Raw genomic sequence first — 22,041 nt, 5'->3', positions numbered from 1 at the left:
CTTCACCGGTCAGGAATTTCAGGAATTTGTAAAACTTAACGGCATAAAATATGTAAGGTCAGCTCCGTTCAAGCCTGCGTCCAACGGGCAAGCATAACGTGCAGTACAAATTATTAAGCAAAGCATGAGGAGAGTAACCCAAGGCCCCACACACTCATCTGCTGAACTCGTGATGAAAAGAGTTAAGACCAAGTTATCTCTTGTACACCTGGATTTAAGTAATCATGTTGAATACAGAAAACAGAGTAAACAAGGGTACCACAATCGCACAACTGTGTCACGCAAGATTTCTGTTAATGATCCTGTATATGTGTTGAATTATGGTCAGGATCCCAAATGGATCGCTGGTACGGTCATGGCCAAGGAGGGCAACAGAGTATTTGTTATTAAGCTCAGGAATGGGCAAACTTGCAGGAAACACATGGATCAAACAAAGCTGAGGCACACAGACGAGCCAGAACAGTCAGACGAAGAAACCGTCGACGACCAACCAAACTACCAGCAGCCTTCAGTGGACTCAAGGGTCATCAGTGAACCCGGAATTTCCATCATGGACTTGTTCAATAAAAATAGATTTGCAATTCCTGACATGGCCACTGCCACCCCAACAAGTCAGCCATCCAGCCACCAGCCACAACAGACTCCGCACATTCACCCAAGGCCGGAATCAAACTGAGACCGTCTCAACCTGTGAAAGACTATGATAAGACCTCAAAGGAGGGTAGTGTCATGTATGTACATGCTGTTTGTAGCCACCAGATGGTGTCATTGTTGGAGGCCACTGAGCAGCATGCACATGGTGCTGCTCTGGTATAACAGGCCAGCCATTTTGTGAATCAGGCACTTTGGGCCGTAATAATGCAGAGCCATGGTTGTACCTTGTTCAGTTAAACAGTACTCAGTTTGTACTTTTATTGCATACATAACACGTACCAAGGAAAGAATATATTTGCCTTAGAGGGGTGTAACGAAGGTTCACTAGATTGATTCCTGGGATGAAAGGGTTATCCTATGAGGAGAGATTGATATATTGGACCTATACTGATCTCATTGAAACATATAAAATTCCGAGTGGGCTTGTCACGGTAGATGCTGAGAGGCGTTTTACTCTGGCTAGAGAGTCGAGAACTAGGGGGCATACTTTCAGGATAAGGGGTCAGCTATTTAGGACTGATATGAGGAGAAGTTTTTTCACTCAGAGGGTTGTGAATCTTTAAAGTCACCACCCCAGAAAGTTATGGATGCTGAGTCGTTGAGTATATTCAGGGCTGAGATCGATAGATTTTTGGACTCTAAGGGAATCAGGGGATATGGGGATTGGGCAGGAAAGTGGAGTTGAGGTCAAAGATCATCTATGATATTGAATGGCGGAGCAAGCTTGAGTAGGCCGTATGGCATACTGCTGCTCCTATTTCTCATGTCCTTATGACAGGTTTGCTGTGATTATAACTGCAAAATTGCAGCTATAATGAAAAACTCCTTAAAGAGTACTAAATGTTTGCAATGGTCTGCCATGAAGGTAAGTGAAGAAAAAGCATCAATGTTATACAAGAATCACCAATGCTATAGTGAGCGAATTAGGATTCTAGGGGTGTGGGCATTAAGGCCTGAGTGATATTTTTTCATTCCTAGCTTTTCTTACATTGTCTTTTGTAATTCTGTGCTCGGAATCGAATTTAAATAATCTGCTGCATTACATCGACCCTGAAATTCCGGTCGGAGGCTTCTTTCGGACAACACCTCCGACCGGAGAATTTTTACGAAAGTACCTGGTGATCCTGGAGGGCCCTGCGATTCCGTTGGGGAGCCCTTCTCTTCCCGCGCTGCGAAGCACGCTCCCGTCCTCCAGGTTCGGACGCAGAAGGTGCAGTCACGTGTGACTGCACAACCAATCAGGTACAGTATTCCACAGATTTCTCATTAATAGCAATGAGAACTCCGTATCTCCAAGTTCTCATTGCTTTTAACAGGGAAAAACAACAAACACACTTAACATCAAAATTAAAAATTAAAAACACACCTCACATAAGTAAAATTAATTGAAATTAAAGTTAATAAATGTCTTAGAAAAAAAAATTTCTGATTTTTAAAAAAGTTTTTTTAATTATTGTTTAAAAAAAAATACCGTAGGGGGCAGGGTTTTGAACAATAAAATGTGTTTTTTAAATGTTATTTTATTATGTTTGTGTGTGTTTTAAAACTCTTATGCCTGTAAAAGTAGACTATGCACCTGCTTTTATCAGGCGCAAGAGTTTTCAGGACATTTGCTGGGCAAGATATGGGTAAATCCCGCAACCTTGTCCTTGCAAATGTCCTCGCTCCCGAGATGCGGAGGGTCTGTCAAGCTGGAGCTTGACAGATTGGAAAAGCCAGTTTTCAGCACATGCACATTGTGTGCTGAAAAACGGCTTTTGCGATGCCTTCCTGGGTCCATACGGACCCGGGAAGGCCGAGATTTCTGGGTCAATATATATTCGTCTGAGCACATTTTTTTAAAAATTTACAATTATTTTTTCCAATGACACAAGTGGAGTTCTGAATCTCTCCTCATAACAAGGGCCCACATGCTTTATTTGGTTTTCTCTGAACCCTCTCCAATGTCTCAATATTCCTTTGAAAATAGAAGACAGGATTTTCTTTTTTTTTATGAGGTCGATGACCTTTCTTCAGAACTGTTCTGACAAAAGGTCAGCGACCTGAAATGTTAACTCTGTTTCTCTCTCCATAGATGCTGCCTGACCTGCTGAGTATTTCTAGCATTTTCTGTTTTTATTTCACATTTCGCATTATTTTACTTTTGTACCATGGGATTTGCCATAGCTTTGAGAGTCATAGTCTGTGATTTTGTTCATTTTTCCGTGAAAACCACAAATCAGTGGCCCTTCCAATAATGAATACAAGTTTAGAATGAATTATTTTCAGCTATAGTCGAACACTTTTGCCAATACATGGCTACCTTCATTGCTTTAACTTCATATTGACCAGATGCTTTCAGTGAATGGTAAATATTCCAACCTAAATCCTTTTTTATTTCTGCCTTTGACTCCATTATCAAATGCCCGCTCCCCATAACCCTTTATTGCCTTATCACTCAAAAATCTGTCTCTCTCCGCCTTAAATATATTCAATGACCCAGCCTCCACAGCTCTCTGGGGCAGAGAATTCCACAGATTTACAACCCTCAGAGAAGAATTTCCTCCTCATCTCAATTTTAAATGGGCGGCCCCTTATTCTGAAACTATGCCTCCTAGTTTTAGTTTCCTCTATGAATGGAAATATCCTCTCTGCATCCAACTTGTCGAGCCCTCTCATTATCTTATATGTTTCGGTAAGATCACCTCTCATTCCTCTGAATTCCAATGAGTATAGGCCCAACCTACTCAACCTACCTTCATAAGTCAACCCCCTCATCTCCAGAATCAACCCAGTGAACCTTCTCTGAACAGCCTCCAATGCAAGTATATTCTTCCTTAAATACGGAGACCAAAACTGTATAGAGTACTCCAGGTGTGGCCTGTACCATTGTAGCAGGACTTCTCTGCTTTTATACTCTATCGCCCTTGCAATAAAGGCCAACATTCCATTTGCTTTCCTGATTACTTGCTGTACCTGCATACTTACTTTTTGTGTTTCATGCACAAGGACCCCCAGGTCTCTCTGTACTGAAGCCCTTTGCAATTTTTCTCCATTTAAATTATAATTTGCTTTTCCATTTTTTCTGCCAAAGTGGATAACCTTACATTTTCCTACATTATACTCCATCTGCCAAATTTTTGCCCGCTCACTTAGCCTGTTTATATCCCTTTGAAGATTTTTTGTGTCCTCCTCATAATTTGCTTTTCCACCAAACTTGGTTACATTACGCTCAGTCCCTTCATCCAAGTTATTAATATAGATTGTAAATAGTTGAGGCCCCAGCACCGATCCCTGCGGCACCCACTAGTTACTGTTTGCCAACCGAAAAATGAACCGTTTATTCTGACTCTCTTTTCGGTTAGTTAACCAATCCTCAATGCATATTAATATATTATCTCCAACCCCGTGAACTTTTATCTTGTGCAGTAACCTTTTATTTGGCACCTTATCGAATGCCTTCTGGAAATCCAAATACACCACATCCACTGGTTCCCCCATATCCACCCTGCTCATTACATCCTCAAAGAACTTCAGCAAATTTGTCAAACATGATTTCCCTTTGACTTTTTATAGGTCAGCTTGTTTATGTTTACAAGTGCAACTGATGATGCCACACATCTCTCACCTGCATTCATCTACGATAAAAGCACTTTAAGAGTAAATATTGACTAACTGAAGCACAACTTTAATGTAATAAAGTGTTTCTGACAGAGTTTTAAGAAATGCTGCTATATTATGCACTATTTTGCAAAATGTTGACAATGCTAAGTATTTTCTTTGATGTTCTACATATTATATTTATTTACAGTGCTAATAATTTGTATATTGATATTACAGCAATGGGTGAGAAAGCAAATGAATGGAATTAATTACTTTTGGATTGGTCTGTCAGACACTGAGCAACAAAATGTATGGAAATGGGTGGATGGAACCACTGCAGAATACACGTATGTGTACATTCTACTATAAAATGTAATAATGCTAAGGGCTAAGTAGGAATTATTATTTATTTATATAAATCTAATCAACAACATTATTCTACTTAAAGTTAAATATGTTCTGGTTTATGATATTCATACTACCTGTATATACTGCAATTCTGCTCAATTTATAATGACCGCCAGTAAAAAGAATGACTGATTCAGCATGTTTATCCAGTGAGCGCTGAGTGAAAAGAGTAAATGTTATAAGGCTCACACCACTGGCAGCAGCTTACATGCAGCCAGTGCACATCAGAAAATCATGGGTAGCACAATGTTCTGGTAGGTGCAGTCTGCAGAAAGGTCCCACTAGCAGCGCATATCTTGCAAAATTTACCCTATACCACCAGGAAGGTTGATCTCCGATTGTGCTGAATTTCTGGCTCATGGTAGGAATGCTACAATTGGCTTTAGTGCCCTGAGTAGGACTATTTCTACTGCTGATCCTTATGCAGTGACCCCTGAGAGAAATAAATGTGTGTGGTTATCGACTAAGAACAGGAGTAGGCTTGGCTATGATACCTCTCATGCTGAAATAACACATCTACATTCACTGTCAGCACTCACGCATGAATAATGGCCATTTAAGTGAGATACCAAAGGGCAACTGGCACCAGTGAAACTGTACCCAGCAAGGGATAATCATAGAATCATAGAAATTTACAGAACTGAAGGAGGCAATTCCGGCCCATTGTGTCCGCGCCGGCCGTCCAAGAGCTATCCAACCTAATCCCACTTTCCAGCTCTTGGTCTGTAACCCTGTAGGTTACGGCACTTTAAGTGCACATCCAAGTATTTTTGAAATGTGGTGAGGGTTTCTGCCTCTGCCACCCTTTTAGGCAGTGAGTTCCATACCCCCACCACCCTCTGGGTGAAGAAATTTCTCCTCATATCTCCTCTAAATCTCCCCCCAATCACTTTAAATCTATGTCACCTGGTTGTTGACCCCTTTGCCAAGGGAAACAGGTCCTTCCTACCCACGCCCCTCATAATTTTATACACCTCAATCAGATCTCCCCTTAGCCTCCTCTGTTCCAAAGAAAACAAACCCAGCATCTCCAACCATTCCTCATAGCCAAAATTCTCCAGTTCAGGCAACATTCTTGTAAATCTCCTCTTCACCCTTTCCAGTGCAATCACATCTTTCCTGTAATGTGGTGTCCAGAACTGCACACAGCATTCCAGCTGCGACCTAACCAGTGTTTTATACTGTTCAAGCATAACCTCCTTGCTCTTGTATTCCATGCCTCGACTAATAAAGGCAAGTATTCCATATGCCTTCTTAACCACCTTATCTACCTGGCCTGCTACCTTCAGGGATCTGTGGACCTGCACTCCAAGGTCCCTTTGCTCCTCTACACCTTTCAGTGTCGTACCATTTAATGTGTATTCCCTTGCCTTGTTAGATCTCCCCAAATGCATTACCTCACACTTATCCGAATTGAATTCCATTTGCCACTGTTCTGCCCACCTGACCAGTACATTGATATCTTTCTGCAGTCCGCAGCTTTCTTCTTCATTATCAACCACATGGCCTATTTTAGTGTCATCTGCAAATTTCTTAATCATACCCCCAACATTTAAGTCCAAGTCATTGATATATACCACAAAAAGCAAGGGATCCAGCACTGAGCCCTGTAGGTTACGGCACTTTAAGTCACAAAAACACCCATCAACCATTACTCTTTGCTTCCTGCCTCTGAGCCAATTTTGGATCCAACTTGCCACTTTGCCCTGGATCCCAAGCGCTATTACTTTCGTGACCAGTCTGCCATGTGGCGCCTTATCAAAAGCTTTGCTAAAATCCATATACACTACATCATATGCACTGCCTTCATCGACCCTCCTAGTTACCTCCTCGAAAAATTCAATCAAGTTCGTCAGACACGACCTTCCCTTAACAAATCCGTGCTGACTGTCTTTGATTAATCCATGTCTTTCCAAATGAAGATTTATCCTGTCCCTCAGGATTTTTTCTAATCATTTTCCCACCACTGAGGTTAGGCTGACTAGCCTGTAATTACTCGGTCTATCTCTTTCTCTCTTTTTAAACAAAGGTACAACATTAGCCATCCTCCAGTCCTCTGGCACCACACCTGTAGCCAGAGAGGACTGGAAAATGATGGTCAGAGTCCCTGCTATTTCCTCTTTTGATTCTATTAAGAGACTGGCATACATTTTAACCGGGCCTGGGGATTTATCCATTTTCAAAGCTGCGAGGCCCCTTAATACTTCTTCTCACTATGTTTATCTCATCTAATATTTCATACTCCTCCTCCCTCATTCCAAAGTCTGCATCACCTCTCGCTTTTGTGAAAACAGATGCAAAGTATTCATTAAGAATCATACCCGCGTCTTCATCCTCCACACGCAGATTATCTTTATGGTCTCTAATAGATCACTCTTTCTCTAGTTAGCCTCTTGCTCTTAATATATTTATAAAACATCTTTGCGATTTCCCTGATTTTACTTGCCAAGTCTACAGAAGAGGGAATGGTAGAAAATTAGCAGAGAAAAAATAAGAGACTCTCAAAGGTTTGTGTTCGAACCAGCTAGCTCAGCAAGTCTGCCATGGAGTGGTATGCCTCAGATGCGAAACAGAGATTTCTCATGCAGTGAGCTCCTAATCTAATCCCCACGTCTCTGAACAAGCAGAAGTGAGGTGATTTTAACTAAAAGAGGGAAAATCAGTAAAGGACCACATGCAAGCTTTACTACTAATTATATATTGACATTGACAGACAGCAGGTCATCATCTGACCTCTCAGCTGGGCTGATACAAGGTATCCAACATAATAGAGAAAATATGGGCACAGTGGGATGGAAAGGCAACAAAATAAAGTAAAACCAGATATGAGAAAGCTTTGAGGGACTAAATGCCACAGTAGGTTATTATAATACCACTCTTTCACCTATGGAAAGTAGATAAAAATCCTACCTCAGGCAGATTGAACAATAACTGGAAAACTTCCATTATATGGTTCAATGGGTAAATGTCCTGCATAGTGTAGTATTGAGCCATACAGACTGGAAAGTTCCAGATTCAACCCCTCAGCTGCTCCAATGTTTAGTTTGTCTGAATCAGACCAGTGATGAGGCACTGCAATTGGCTACGAAAATTTATTACAAGGAACATTGCTCGGGACACCCAACAGCTGAAGGGAAACAAAGCTGCCGGCTCAGCAGTTAAGTGCTTTTCCAGCACTGCTTGCGGGCCAAGAGGAGCAGGAGTGCTTCCCCCAGTCTCACAAGTTTACCTGCCATGATCGGCCAAAGCCCCACCCTGCAATCCGATCTTCAGCCACCTCCCATGATCTGATGCCGACCCGTGATCTCTCCCCCGGTGATCTTTCCCCCACCCCTCAATCTCTCCCTCCCTCCTCTCCGGTCCCTGGCTGCAGCCTTCTATCGCAGGCCTCACCTCCCCACAGCCAACCAGCCTCTCAATCTAGGTTGCTGCCGGGCAAGAAACAGAAAAAAAACATTCAAATGAAGTCCTGCCGTTAAATTTGGCAGGACCTCCACATTCCCGTTTTTCCAGACATTAAAATTTACCACCGTTCCCTTCCTCTCCACAAATATCAGGACTTATGGGCCCAAGTTTCGGCTCAAGTTGCTCCTATTTTTTTTGGAGCAACTAGTTTAGTATGGAGTATCTTAGAAATCGCAATTCTCGGCCTTTAGTTTGCTCCAGTTTAAGTGAGTTAGTATAGTTTTGTTCTAGTAGTTTTTTTTTCCAAAAGGGGGCGTTACCAGCCACTTACGCCTGATTTGCAAGTTTAGGCAGTGAAAAGTTACTCCAAACTAAGTTAGAACAGAGTAAGTGTCCACTTTTGTACACTCTGTAAAACCTTACGGAGACTTTAGAAATCAGGGGGGGAAAGGGAAGTTAGAGGATTTTTCAAAGCATTAAACACTTCATTTTTAAAAATAAAGAACCATCATCAATAATAAATGATAAATGAATCAATAAATCAATAAATAAAAAATAAAAAAATAAATAATTCAATAAATCAATAAATAAAAAGTTCCTACCTCCCCTATCCTTTCGGGAGCAGTGGGAGCCCGGCCAGGGCTAGGGGCTGCGTGCTTCGGGCCCCTCCCACACAGCCAGCAGCACACGCACACAGAATCTGGGGGCCGGGAGCTACTGCGCACGCACACAGACTCCACTGTATACACGTGCAGCTACCGGCACTCTTGTTGGCCCAGGGCTGTAGCTCCGCCCCCAGCTGCTTGTGCTGCGCTGCTGTGACCGTGAAACAGGCCTGCTGGACTCGGAGAATCGCAAAGTAAGTTTGAGGCGCTTTTTTTATTCTAAAAAATAGGCGGTACTCTCGGAGTGCGCTGTTCTAGGAGGACATCCGAAACTTGGGCCCTTGGTCTCCAGCTTGCAAGTTGCGACTAGATTCATTCCAATTATCACTTAGCACACACAACTCTTAAAACTCCTGTGAATGCTTAAGTAAATCATGAACAGGGCACTCGTAATTAACGCCTGGTTTTCCACACTTAGGGGTCAAGTCTCGGGCCGCGCCTAGAACGGCGCAGCCCCGCAAGCCACGCCTGATTTCCGCGCTCAAAACCGCGCCGAAAACTTACCTCGGTATTCTCCACTCCCTCAGGTCGATCCAGGCCCTCGGCGTAGCGCAGCACAAGCTGTGGGGGGGCGGAGCCAGCACCGGGGCCTCTGCACATGCGCGCTACAGTGTGCGCGCATGTGCAGTAGCTCCAGGCGCCGAAACTGTGTGGGAGGGGCCCAAAGCACGCCGCCCCTAGCCCTGGATGAATGGGCTCACTGGGGCGGCGAAGATCAGACTGCACCTTCCTCCTCCAGCTCCTGCTCTGGCTCTCTCCCGCCCCCCCCCCTCCCCTCCCTAGCTCCCGCTTCCCCCCCCCCCAGCTCCCGCTCCCCCCCAGCTCCCGCTTCCACCCCTCCCGGCTCCCGCTCCACCCCTCCCAGCTCCCGCTCTCTCACCCCCAGCTCCCGCTCCCCCCTCCCAGCTCCCGCTCTCTCCCCCCCAGCTCCCGCTCTCTCACCCCCAGCTCCCGCTCCCCCCCCCCCAGCTCCTGCTCTCCCCCCCCCCAGCTCCCGCGCTCTCCCCCCCCAGCTCCTGCTCCACTGCCTTCCACTCCTCCCCCCCAGCTCCAGCTCTCCCCCACCCCCAGCTCCCACTCCTCTGCCTGCCGCTCTCCCCCCCCCGACCCCCCCAGCTCCCGCTCCGCTACGGCTCCTCCCCCCTTCAGGTCCGGTCCGCTCCCTCTTCACGTCTTCGGCAGGGCCCGCCCGCCCGGCATCTTGCTGGGGGCAGGCCCCGCCCAAAGTCTTCGGCCCGGTTTCTCCTCATCGGCCGGGCCCATTCAGCCTCCCCCCTCACCTCTCCTCTCCCCCCTCTCCCCCATCCCTCTCCTCTCCCCCCCTCCTCCTCCCCCCTTCCTCCTCCCCCCTCCTGCCCCACGTCCCCTCGCTGTCAGAAACACATAGACACTGACAGACAAAGAGAGAGAGACACTGGCAGAGTCAGAGAGAGACACACTGGGGGGTGCCCATCCCAACACGCTGTTGGAGGGCTCCCGGTGCTGCAGTCGGTGAGTAGAAATTTAATTTTTAATTTATTTTTTTTAATTTTTTTGTTTTTAATTTTTAAATTTTTTTTTGATTGATTTATTGGTTGATTTATTGATTTATTTATCATTTATTATTGATGATGGCTCTTTTATTTGCAAAAGTGAATGTGTTTCATGTTTGTAAACTTCCATTCCCCCCCCCCACCGCCCCATCTCAGGTGTGATGTTCTAAGTGTAGGCAAGGTTTTTCTGAGCATACAAAAATCTACACTTACTCCATTCTAAACTAGTTGGAGTAAGTTTTCACGTAAGTTTTCACTGCCTAAACTTGCAAAACAGGTGTGAGTGGCCGGACACGCCCCCTTTTGAAAAAAAAATCTGTTCTAAAATTAAACTGTTCTAACTGACTAGAACTTGAGCAAACTAAATGCCGAGACTTGCAATTTCTAAGATACTCCATTCTAAACTAGTTGCTCCAAAAAAATAGGAGCAACTCAGGCTGAAACTTGACCCCTTAATTTCAAAGGGATGTTCAGAACGATTTAAATTAGCTGTTCCAAACATTTCAAATTCAGTTTTGGAAAATCAACATCTCAGATATTATTCTATTTGAGGTAACTGTAGTAATTCCAGATGATATATATATATATATGAAACCATTAACATTCATTTGCATTGCTATTTTATTCAAGAAACTGGAGGCCCGGGCAGCCTGATAACTGGGAGCATGAAGCATCAACGGAAGATTGTGCAGGTCTTGCTAATAGTGCATTGTGGAACGACTTCTTCTGCACAGACCTCAATGGCTTGATTTGTGAGAAAAGTGTTGACAAAGGTGAATGTTACATTTGAATTTCTGCATTAAATGATCTGGTTCTATTGTGCAGCTAGACAATGCAGTATGCTTCACAAAAAATGATCTCAGACCTCCCAAGTTACACTGTTATGCAGCTTATTTCCCTTACTCTTACTAACAGGTAGTATTTTACTTGGTGCCGCAGGGTGATAGGGTGAAGGTTTAGTATTCTTGCTGTGCTGAAACAAGAACATTGTCCTTAATTTAGTGATCTGTCAGTTATCTTGGTCCTCACTACTTCATTTTAAGCATAGCCCCACTCACTGCACTGAGCAGTGGAGGCAGGCTCAATACAGTGCTCAAAACTAATAGCAGGATTCAGGGTTGCAAACAGTAAGTATTTTGATCAAAATTCCCAGATGTACTTTTTATGCAACTCTTAAGTAACAGATAAAGTCTTATATTTGAGAACAAAATAGTTAATCAGCGACTGTATTGAATTGCAATAGTGTTAGCCAGTGGCAGAGCAGTCCTCTAATTTACTGCCGCATGCATGAAAATTAGCTATCCAAAATCATCTGTGTTGCAGATCTGCCAGTTTTACAGAGCAAATCCAATATCATGTCAATCACAGAAATCCATCAGCAAAGGTGATGCTTTCTGACCTCACTCCTGAACTGCCTAGCTCTAGTTTTAAGGTAATGCCCCTTGTTCTGCACTCCCCTAGCAGAGGAAATACTTTCTCTCTATCCTTTAATCATCTTAAACACTTCAATTAGATCACTCCTTAATTTTCTATACTCAAGACAATACAAGCCTAATATATGCAACCTGTCATCATAATTTAACCCTTTCAAACCTGGTGTCATTCTAGTGAATCTGCACTGCAAACTCTCCAAGGCCAGTATATCCTTCCTGAGATGCAGTGCCCAGAACTGAACGCAGTACTTCAAATTGCAGTCTAATCAGAGCTTTATACAGCTGTAGCATAACTTCCACCCCTTTGTATTCCAGCCCATTGAGGTAAAGGCATTTAGCATTTTTAATTATTCTTTGTAATTGTCCACTAGCTTTTAGTCATTTCTGTACATGCATTTCCTATTATAATGAGGTACTAGAAAGGCTGACTTAGGATGCTGAGAGAAGTAAAGGTGAAAATTGCAGAGAAACTGGCCATAATCTTCCAATCCTCCTTGGATACAGGGCTAGTGCCAGAGGACTAGAGAATTGCAAATGTTGCACCTTTATTCAAAAAAGGGTGTAAGGATAAACCCAACAGCTACAGGCCAGTTAGTTTAACCTCTGCAGTGGGGAAGATTTTAGAAACGATAATTACGGACAGCATTAACAGCCACTTGGACAAGTATGGATTAATTAAGGAAAGCCAGCATGGATTTGTTAAAGACAAATCGTGTTTAACGAACTTGATTGAGTTTTTTGATGAAGTAATAGAGAGGGTTGATTAGGGTAATGCAATTGATGTGGTGCTCACGGACTTCCAAAAGGCGTTTGATAAAGTACTACATAATAGGCTTGCCAGCAAAGTTGCAGCCTATAGTATAAAAGGGACAGTGGCAGCATGGATACAAAATTGGCTAAGTGACAGGAAACAAAGAGTAGTGGTGAACGGTTGTTTTTCAGACTGGAAGAAGGTATATAGTGGTGTTCCCCTGAGGTTAGTACTAGGACCACTGCTATTCTTGATATATATTAGACTTGGGTGCACAATTTCAAAATTTGCAGCAGACACAAAATTTGGAAGTATAATGAACAATGAGGAGGATAGTGATAGACTTCAAGAAGACATAGACAGGCTGGTGGAATGGGTGGACACGTGGCAGATGAAATTTAATGCTTAAAAGTGCGAAGTGATACATTTTGGTAGGAAAAACGAGGAGAGGCAATATAAACTAAAGGATACAATTCTAAAGGAGGTGCATGAACCACAGAGACCTGGGGGTATATGTGCACAAATCATTGAAGGTGGCAGGGCAGGTTGAGAAAGCAATTTTAAAAAAGTATACGGGATCCTGGGCTTCATAAATAGAGGCATGGAGTACAAAAGCAAGGAAGTTATGATGAACCTGTATAAAACACTGGTTCGGTCTCAACTGGAGTATTGTGTCCAATTCTGGGCACATTAGGAAGGATGTGAAGACCTTGGAGAGGGTGCAGAAAAGATTTACAAGAATGGTTCCAGGGATGAGGGAATTCAGTTACGTGGATAGACTGGAGAAGCTGGGGTTGTTCTCCATAGAATAGCGAAGGTTGAGAGGAGATTTGATGGAGGTGTTCAAAATCATGAGGAGTCTAAACAAAGTAGATATAAACTGTTCCCATTGGCAGAAGGATTGAGAATCAGAGAACACAGATTTAAGGTGATTGACAGAAGAACCAAAGGCGACATGAGGAAAAGCTTTTTACGCAGCGAGTGGTTAGGATCTGGAATTCACTGTCTGAAAGGATGGTGGAGGCAGATTCAATTGTGGCTTTCAAAAGGGAATTGGATAAGTAACTGAAAGAAAAAGAATTGCAGGGCTAGGGGGAAAGGGCAGGGTAGTGGGACTAGCTGAAGTGCTCCTGCAGAGAGCTAGCATGGCTTCAATGGGCCGAATGGCTGCCTTCTGTGCTGTAACCATTCTATGGGCCCAAGTTTCGGGACGCACCTAAAATGGCGCAGCCCGGACCTGGACGCCCGTTTTTCGCGCCAGAAAGTGCGCCTAAAAAAAACGTCCCTATTCTCCGGCTCCCTGCAGGTCTTCTGCAGCCGGGCGCAGCGCAGCACGAGCTGTGGGGGGCAGAGCCAGGTCCCTGCGCCGAAAACAGTGCCGGGACCTCTGCACATGCGCGCTACCCCGCCCCCCCCCCCCCCCGGCGACCCGACCTTCGCGACTCTTCTGCAACTCTCTCTCCCCCCCCGGACCTCCGCGACTCTCTCTCACCCCCCCGGACCTCCGCGACTCTCTCTCTCCCCCACCTCCGGACCTCTGCGGCTCTCTCTCCTCCCCCCCCCCCCGCTGAGACCCGACGCCACCTACCTGTAAATCTAGCCCGGGGTCTTGGGCCCAGCCGTTCAGCCTCCTTCTCTCCCTCCCCCCCCCTCTCTCCTTCCCTCCCTCCCTCTTCTCTCCTTCCCTCTCTCCTTCCCTTTCTCCTCTCTCCTTCCCTCTCTCCTTCCCTCTCTCCTCCCCCTCCTCTCTCCTTCCCTCCCTCCTCTCTCCTTCCCTCCCTCCCTACATCCTCTCTCCTTCCCCCCCCTTCTCCCCCCTTCTCCCCCTCCCACCCCCTTCTCTCCCTCCCACCCCCTTCTCTCCCTCCCCCCCTTCTCCCCCTCCCCTCCTTCTCCCCCTACCCTCGCTGTCAGAAACACAGACACTGACAGACAGAGAGTGAGAGACACACACAGACAGACAGACAGATCGAGACACTAACAGAGACACACTGGGGGGACCATCCCAGCTCGCTGTTGAAGGACTCCCGGTGCTGCAGTCGGTAAGTAGAAAATGTTTTATTTATTGATTTTTTTTTTTTTTTAATTTTTATTAATTTTTTTTGATTGATTTATTGGTTGATTTATTGATGTATTTATCATTTATTATTGATGATGGCTCTTTATTTGTAAAACTGAAGTGTTTAATGTTTGTAAACTTCCCTTTAAACCCCCCCCACCCCCCATTCCCTATGCCTAATTTGTAACCTGCGCCTGATTTTCTAAAGTATAGACAAGGTTTTTTCGAACGTACAAAAATCTTCACTTACTCCATTCTAAGTTAGTATGGAGTAAGTTTTCACTGCCGAAACTTTGAAAACAGGCGTAAGTGCCGGACACGCCCCCTTTTGAAAAAAAAATTCTGTTCCAAAGTGTAACTGTTCTAACTGACTAGAACTGGAGCAAACTAAATGCCGAGAATTTGAATTTCTAAGATACTCTGTTCTACACCAGTTGCTCCAAAAAATCAGGAGCAACTGAGGCCAAAACTTGGGCCCAATGATTCTATTATGAACTGATTCTAATTTAATTATTTTCATCTTTGTGATGATTCACTACCTTGCTGTATCATTTAACTTCTGTTCCTTAATGAACCTATAAAGAGATCTGACTAGTAGTGTGTATCTATACACATTGGCCCAACAACATGGTATTTTATGCCTTTTGGGAGAGAAAGGAGAGCATGGCAGTCATCTCAGATAGTCTCCAGTGAACTATATACAGCAATCAGAAATGAATTATTAAACCTAGGCACACTAACCCCTGCACAGCGTGTATTAGGATGCAGGTTTTAGATCAGAATAAACTCAGTCTGCCTTTTTGTTGTGTGCACAAGTCAGAAATGTTGGGTTGAAAGCCTAACTATAAAGCTGCCACTTTGGCTCATTAAACCTTCTCCTGCAGCCAGATGTATTCATACCATTGGTCTTTTCACATTGCAGATCAACTTTCAGGGTGATTATCCTTATTGTCCTAAAGAGCACATGCAGAGACATTACCGGACCAGTATCGGAGGTGGACTTCAGTTTCAGGTCCCCGATTACCAAAGGAAGCTTCTGAATCTGAGTCAGATGACAGCTTTTAACCTAACTTTCCAAACAACGTTTCCTCATGCTGGGCATCGGAACTTAAATCTTTGACCCACCTTAACTTTTAATTTGAAGTTGCCCAAAACTTTATTCTGTAAAGAATATCTATTATTTGATAACAATTATTAAAAGTGAAATAAGCAAGAAAATATATTACAGAATCCATATGAACGCAATTTTTTATTTTATTTTCCGTAAATACCTATGTCAGTATATGAAAATCTATGTTAAAATTTGTGTTTAAAAATATTTACCATTCTGCCTAGTAACAGGCTTACAAAGCTATCCAATTTTCAGGAATTTTTCGACTGAACCTTCTGCATCTGGTTTAGCATACAATCAAGGAATAATTATTCCACTGTTACATCAGCAAATAAAATAGCAAATATAAGATGTAGGCATGGGGATGGAATTGGATCTTATTTTGTTACTTTCCAGCTACTATAAAGATGATCTATTTTATACTTTATTACAATGAGTAAAAGAGCATTATTTTAATTAAGCAGATGGGCAGCCACACTGACAGTGCCCTCATGCCACCAAAATAACATCACCTGGAAGCAGAGCTTGTTAAGAGGATATTTCCAAATACAATTGCTGTAATTCCAAATGGGAAGGAAAACGCTGTGCCTGCAGACCATGAAGTAATATTTTGATATCAGCAGCAAGTTTCATGCACATCTCAGAAGGTACCTCAAATGGGGACCTCTTCCTTTATCATCAAACAACATAACTGAAATCAAAGAAACTATCGAACCACATAAGCTACTGCCCTCCACAGCTTAAAAGAAGTTGAAAGGATAATGCAAATCCCTTAAGACCCAGTCTTAAAATCAGAAATGCCACCCTTATGAATTTTTTTCTTTTAATGAAGTACAAACTTGTATGGTTATGAACAATTCCATTTTAAACTCAACTGTTAACAGTAAAATCTTAGTTAAGCGTCTGTTTAAGAGTCCATCATGGCTTCAAATTCAGCCTTCAGCACATTTAATCAGTCAATATTTGCAAAAGAGTGTTCAGCCATCAATTGTCTATTGACCCAGCAATGTAAATCATCATCATCATCATCGTCATAGGCAGTCCCTCGAAATCGAAGAAGATTTGCATCCAGTCTAAAAGTGAGTTCGCAGTTGGCTGTACAGTCCAATGTGGGAATTAACAGTCTCTGTAACAGGTGGGATAGACATTGGTTGAAGGAAAGGGTGGGTGGGATTGGTTTGCCACACGCTCCTTCCACTGTCTGCGCTTGGTTTCTGCATGCTCTCGGCGATGAGACTCGAGGTGCTCAGCACCCTCCCGGATGCTCTTCCTCCACTTTGGGCAGTCTTGGGCCAGGGATTCCCAGGTGCCGGTGAGGATATTACACTTTATCAAGGAGGCTTTGAGGGTGTCATTGAAGCATTTCCTCTGCTCACCTGAGGCTCATTTGCCATGCAGGTGTTCCGAATAGAGCACTTGCTTTGGGAGTCTCGTGTAGGGCATGCAGACGATGTGGCCCGCCCAATGGAGCTGGTCGAGTGTGGTCAGCACTTCGATGCTGGGGATGTTGGCCTGATGTTGGTGCATCTATCTCCCAGTGGATTTGCAGGATCTTGTGGAGGCAGCGCTTTGAGGTGTCTGCTGTATATAGTCCACGTCTCTGAGCCATATAGGAGGGCAGGTATCACTACTACCCTGTAGACCATAAGCTTGGTGCCAGATTTGAGATCCTGGTCTTCAAACATTCTCTTCCTCAGGCGACCGAAGACTGTATTGGCAAACTGGAGGCGGTGTTGGACGTCGTCATCGATGTCTGCCGTTGCTGATAATAGGCTCCCGAGGTCTGGAAAATGGTCCATGTTGTCCAAGGTTGAGCCATGTATTTTGATGACCGGGGGGCAGTGCTGTGTGGCAGGGTTAAGTTGGTGGAGGACCTTTGTCTTACAGATGTTTAGCGTAAGGCCCATGCTCTCGTACGCCTCGGTGAACGTGTTGACGATGGCTTGGAGTTCGGCCTCTGAATGTGCGCAGACGCAGGCATCGTCCACGTACTGTAGTTCGATGACAGAGGATGGCTCGACCTTGGATCTAGCCTGGAGGCGACGCAGGTTGAACAGGTTCTATAATTTAGTTCCACTCCAGTGGGGAGCTTGTTGATAGTGAGATGGAGCATTGCAGCAAGGAAGATCGAGAAGAGCGTTGGTACAATGCGCAGCCCTGCTTGACCCTTTGTGCAAACTCCTTTAACTCACATTTGCAAAAGTTTGATCAGCATAGTAACTGAACATAGTGTATCAACATTTTTTTCAATACCTTTGCACAATGGAGCCTGGATAAATTTACTGTTAAAATTCCAATATTATTCCCATTGACTCCCATTTCATAGAAGTTTTAATTGCAATCCTGATCCAACATTTATTTGAAAACATATTTTGTGCTTATCAAGATTTGACTGCAGAAAAAAAATCCCCAAAACAGATTTTATTGTAATTAAGATTACTTGATCACTTAATTGATTTTCTAATAGTTCTGCTGTGGTAATGATACTGGGTCAGTGAGTGCACTGGAATGAAAAACTCGTCACACCATCATCATCATTGAAGCAGTTGAGGCTGGCTCATTGAATGTTTTCAAGTCAAAGATAGATAGATTTTTAAGCAATAAGGGAATTAAGGGTTACGGGGAGAGGGCGGGTAAGTGGAGCTGAGTCCACGACCAGACCAGCCATGATCTTATTGAATGGCGGAGCAGGCTCGAGGGGCTAGATGGCCTACTCCTGTTCCTAATTCTTATGTTCTTTATGTTCTTATCATCATCATCATCATCATCATAGGCAGTCCCTCAGAATCAAGGAAGACTTGCTTCCACTCCCAAAGTGAGTTCTTTGATGACTGAACAGTCCGATACGCGAGCCACAGATCCTGTTACAGGTGGGACAGACATTCGTCGAGGGAAGGGGTCGGTGGGGCTGGTTTGCCGCGCGCTCCTTCCGCTGCCTGCGCTTGGCCTCTTCATACTCTTTGCGTTGAGACTCAAAGAGCTCAACGCCCTCCCAGATGCACTTTCACCACCTTGGGTGGTCTTCAGCCAGGGTCTCCCAGGTGTCAGTGGTGATGTCGCACTTTACACCAGAGTGGTGTAGAATGCTTTGTAGCCACGATTTTCTGAGCTTAACCTTGCCATAGTAGGAAGCTGCAAAGCAGAGCACAGACACTTTTCCATAGCGAGGGGAGGAAAAATCACAAATTTGGTTATCCTAGTCCACACTCACACAGCCCTAACCAACCAACCAACCAACTACAGAGCAGCTCTGGCTCAGACCTAGGAGGAGATCTCGAGCCCATTCATTTAATCAAAGAAAGTACGTGAAAAAAGAGAAATAAGCATAAAGTTAAAGAAAAAAAGGCTTTGCTGCATAATTGCTTCAGTAATGGAACATTATTAATGTTATGTCTAAGTAAAGTAAGCCAAATTTAACAAAATTCATTGCCCCGAGTGCTCTTTCATGTGAGAATTCTTTGAAACATTCCTTCAAGTGTCCCAAACAAAGCTATGCACGATCGTCAATTTTTACTGTTATGTGTAGTTTCAGTGGGCTCAATAAGGGCATGTATTACATTATTGTCAAGTACATCTGTAATATTGACTAAAGCCAAAACTAACCCACATGGAATTGTGAAATAAAAATAATTTTATTTAAACAGGATGTGCGTTGATTAGTCCAAGTCTTAGTAGGCTTCTACTCAAACTCAGAATTTTACAGCACAGAAGCAGGCCATTTGGCCAACAGGTCTCTGCCAGTGTTTATGCTCCACATGAGCCTCCTCCCACCTTACTTCATCTCACCCTATCTAAACATCAATACTATCTCATTTTCTAAATTGAAAGGCAGTGTACTTTCAAACAGACTAGATATTTATATATATTGATATTCATGTTTTCTGTATAGGAGAAAATTAAATGTAATCTAGATTGCTTATAGGGAAGAAATGAAGCAAATAGACATGTTGGGCCCAAATTTGGCCCACCTGTTATTTCGGCACACTCACCGGAGATGCGCGACTTCCTAGGGTGAAAATGGTGCTGAAAAGATCTCCCCGGATTCTGGATACTCTGTGGCCTCTCCCATGACTTGGCACGGCGTGGTCTATCCATTAGGGGGCGAAGCTAGGGCACTGCGCGAAAAACAGTGCCGTCAGCATGCGCACTGGAGGTTTTGCGCATGCGCAGTAGCTCCTGCCCCCAGCCGTGCTGCAGCGTGGGACCTGATGCGTCCTGCCCCTATCCCCAGCCGAGTGGCCTCACAACGCGCGCCGGGTTGGCTGCTGGAATAGTCAGAGAGAGCCAGATCGCTGGAATAGAGAGAGAGAGAGTGAGAGAGAATCAGTCAGAGAGAGTCAGAACGCTGGAATAGCGAGAGAGTCAGATCGCTGTAATAGAGAGAGAGAGAGTGAGAGAGAATCAGTCAGAGAGAGTCAGATCGCTGGAATAGTCAGAGAGAGAGAGAGTGAGAGAGAATCAATCAGAGAGAGAGTCAAAGAGAGAGAGTCAGATTGCTGGAATAGTCAGAGAGAGAGAGTCAGATCACTGGAATAGTCAGAGAGAGAGTCAGAGAGAATCAGTCAGAGAGAGAGCGAGTTCCCTGTGCTCTCCCGCCCGGTTGTCCAACCCGCACCTATCCCCGGCCGAGTGGCCTCTCACACCGGCCAGCCGGCTGACTTCCCGGGCCCGAGTTAGGAAAATAGGACTTAAGTTTTATTTCTTATTTCTTCTTGATGGTTTTTATGCTTCTTGAATGATGTTGTGCTTTGTTTAGTGCTTTGTAAGGTCCTCTCCGCTTCCCTTGTTGCCCCTATCTCTGGCTACCTGCGTTGATTTCTTAACTCTCCGCAAGGGTTTTCTGTGCAGCCACAAGTGGCCACATACGCTGGTCTAAGTTAGTTTGGAGCAACTATTAGCTGTCCAAAGTGACTTAAATGGCAAATCTGGCATAGGTGGCTGGTAACGGCCCCTTTTGAAAAAAACTAAACTAAACTAAAAAAATCCTAACTAACTCACTTACACTGGCGCAAATTGAATGTGCAAAATAGGGATTTTTAAGATACTCCTTTTAAGAAAATGGAGCAACTCCTGGCCAATTTTGGGTCCATTGAGTGGAAACATAGCAGCACGTCCATAGGGGGTACAATCCTTGCACCTAAACAGTGAGCCCTGAGGTGTCCCCGATGTTGTGCCTCAGGCCTCATTTCCATCAAGCTGTTGTAGACATGAAACGGAGGCCGGGGAGGATGATTGGAAGCCCGGGGGAAATAGAGGCCAGGGAGGGGGAAGATCGGAGGCCGGGGGTGATCGGAGGACGGGGGAATCAGATCGAGAAGGGATCAGAGATCGGGAAATCGGAGGTCAGGATGGAAAATCAGAGGCTGGGGGGGAATCGAAATTCGGGGGCAGAGGGAGATCGGGGGTGAGAGAATTGGGGGCCAGGGACCTCTGGGCAGTCCAATCTTGCAGTTGGGGCCTCAAACAGGTGATCGGCTCCTTATTTGCAGATGCAAGGAGGTAAGGAGTTCCACTATTTTGATGCCCTGGAAAGAGTGAGTTGGAGTAGATGGTGCAATGAATCTTGATTTTAACACATTAAAGAAGCAAGGAGGAGGACAGATATGTAGGATGGTGTATTTGCAAATTAAGAGAGCACTGACCACAATGGCATTGATCAATTAGAGAGGGATGAGAACATTTGCTAGAGAGAGAGAAGTAGGATGCTGGAAGTGAGAGACGGATTGGTTATCAGACAATGAGCTTTTTCTAAGAGTGGAAATATAGAACCATAGAAGCTTACATCACAGAAGGAGGCCATTCAGCCCACTGGGTCTGTGCTCGCCTTTGCTGGAGCAATCAAAAAATAATTCCACTGCCCTGCTCTCTCTAAAGCTCTCTAGCTATGTATGAAAGAGGTGTTAGAAAAACCTCACCAAATATTAAACCTTCATACAAATCTTGGACAGTCTTGCGCTTTATCGACAGCTAAGAGTTATTGAAGAGAAAAGATCTGCATGGCATTAAAGGGGCACCTGAGCTTCTTGGAGAAAGTTTTCTCAATGCACAAAATGTGGAAGTTCCAGTGTAGGCCAAGAACATTATTAGATAAAGAAGGAGTAAGGATGTAACCAGCAAAAAAGATGAGGTGATAGGCAATGTTCCCCTCAGCGCTCTGAAGGTCCAGCACAGCTATTAAATGGAAAAACCGCACATGCACGGTATTTTGAATGGGCCATGCAGCCTGTTAAAGGGGTCACGCGGCCCCCCAAAAAAGTACAGAGCACATTGGTGATTGGTATCAATTAGATGTGTAAGAAAAATGAAGCAACTGAAAGAAGAATTTTCTTTAAATTCATTTAGGCCAAAAAGGAAATCTAAATGTTCTGATTCAGCAATTTTACTGCAAGTTAAACACAAGATGTGTGACCTGAAGAAAGCTGATGAATGGGGACTGGACAT

The 22,041-nt window shown here is 44.3% G+C and overlaps 1 protein-coding gene and 1 long non-coding RNA gene across 3 annotated transcripts in view; one reads left to right on the top strand and one right to left on the bottom strand.

The window, feature by feature from the left end:
- The window catches only part of colec12 (collectin sub-family member 12), a 416,325-nt gene extending 397,084 nt beyond the window's left edge, over window positions 1–19,241 (top strand). For both annotated transcript variants that reach the window (XM_070892992.1, XM_070893000.1), the window contains 3 exons: window positions 4,474–4,583; window positions 10,877–11,019; window positions 15,412–19,241. In XM_070892992.1, coding sequence (XP_070749093.1) covers window positions 4,474–4,583; window positions 10,877–11,019; window positions 15,412–15,428 — 270 coding nt within the window. In that variant the 3' untranslated portion in view covers window positions 15,429–19,241. The remainder of the gene's footprint in view (window positions 1–4,473; window positions 4,584–10,876; window positions 11,020–15,411) is intronic.
- Window positions 1–19,666, bottom strand: part of LOC139275800 (uncharacterized) — a 172,392-nt gene extending 152,726 nt beyond the window's left edge. The window contains exon 1 of the long non-coding RNA XR_011595759.1: window positions 19,590–19,666. This is a non-coding gene — a long non-coding RNA (uncharacterized lncRNA). The remainder of the gene's footprint in view (window positions 1–19,589) is intronic.
- Window positions 19,667–22,041: the final 2,375 nt, after the last annotated feature.

This window comes from Pristiophorus japonicus, chromosome 1, assembly GCF_044704955.1.
Source record: "Pristiophorus japonicus isolate sPriJap1 chromosome 1, sPriJap1.hap1, whole genome shotgun sequence".
NCBI classification, from domain to species: domain Eukaryota; kingdom Metazoa; phylum Chordata; class Chondrichthyes; family Pristiophoridae; genus Pristiophorus; species Pristiophorus japonicus.
This window is presented reverse-complemented; position numbering and strand designations above follow the sequence as displayed.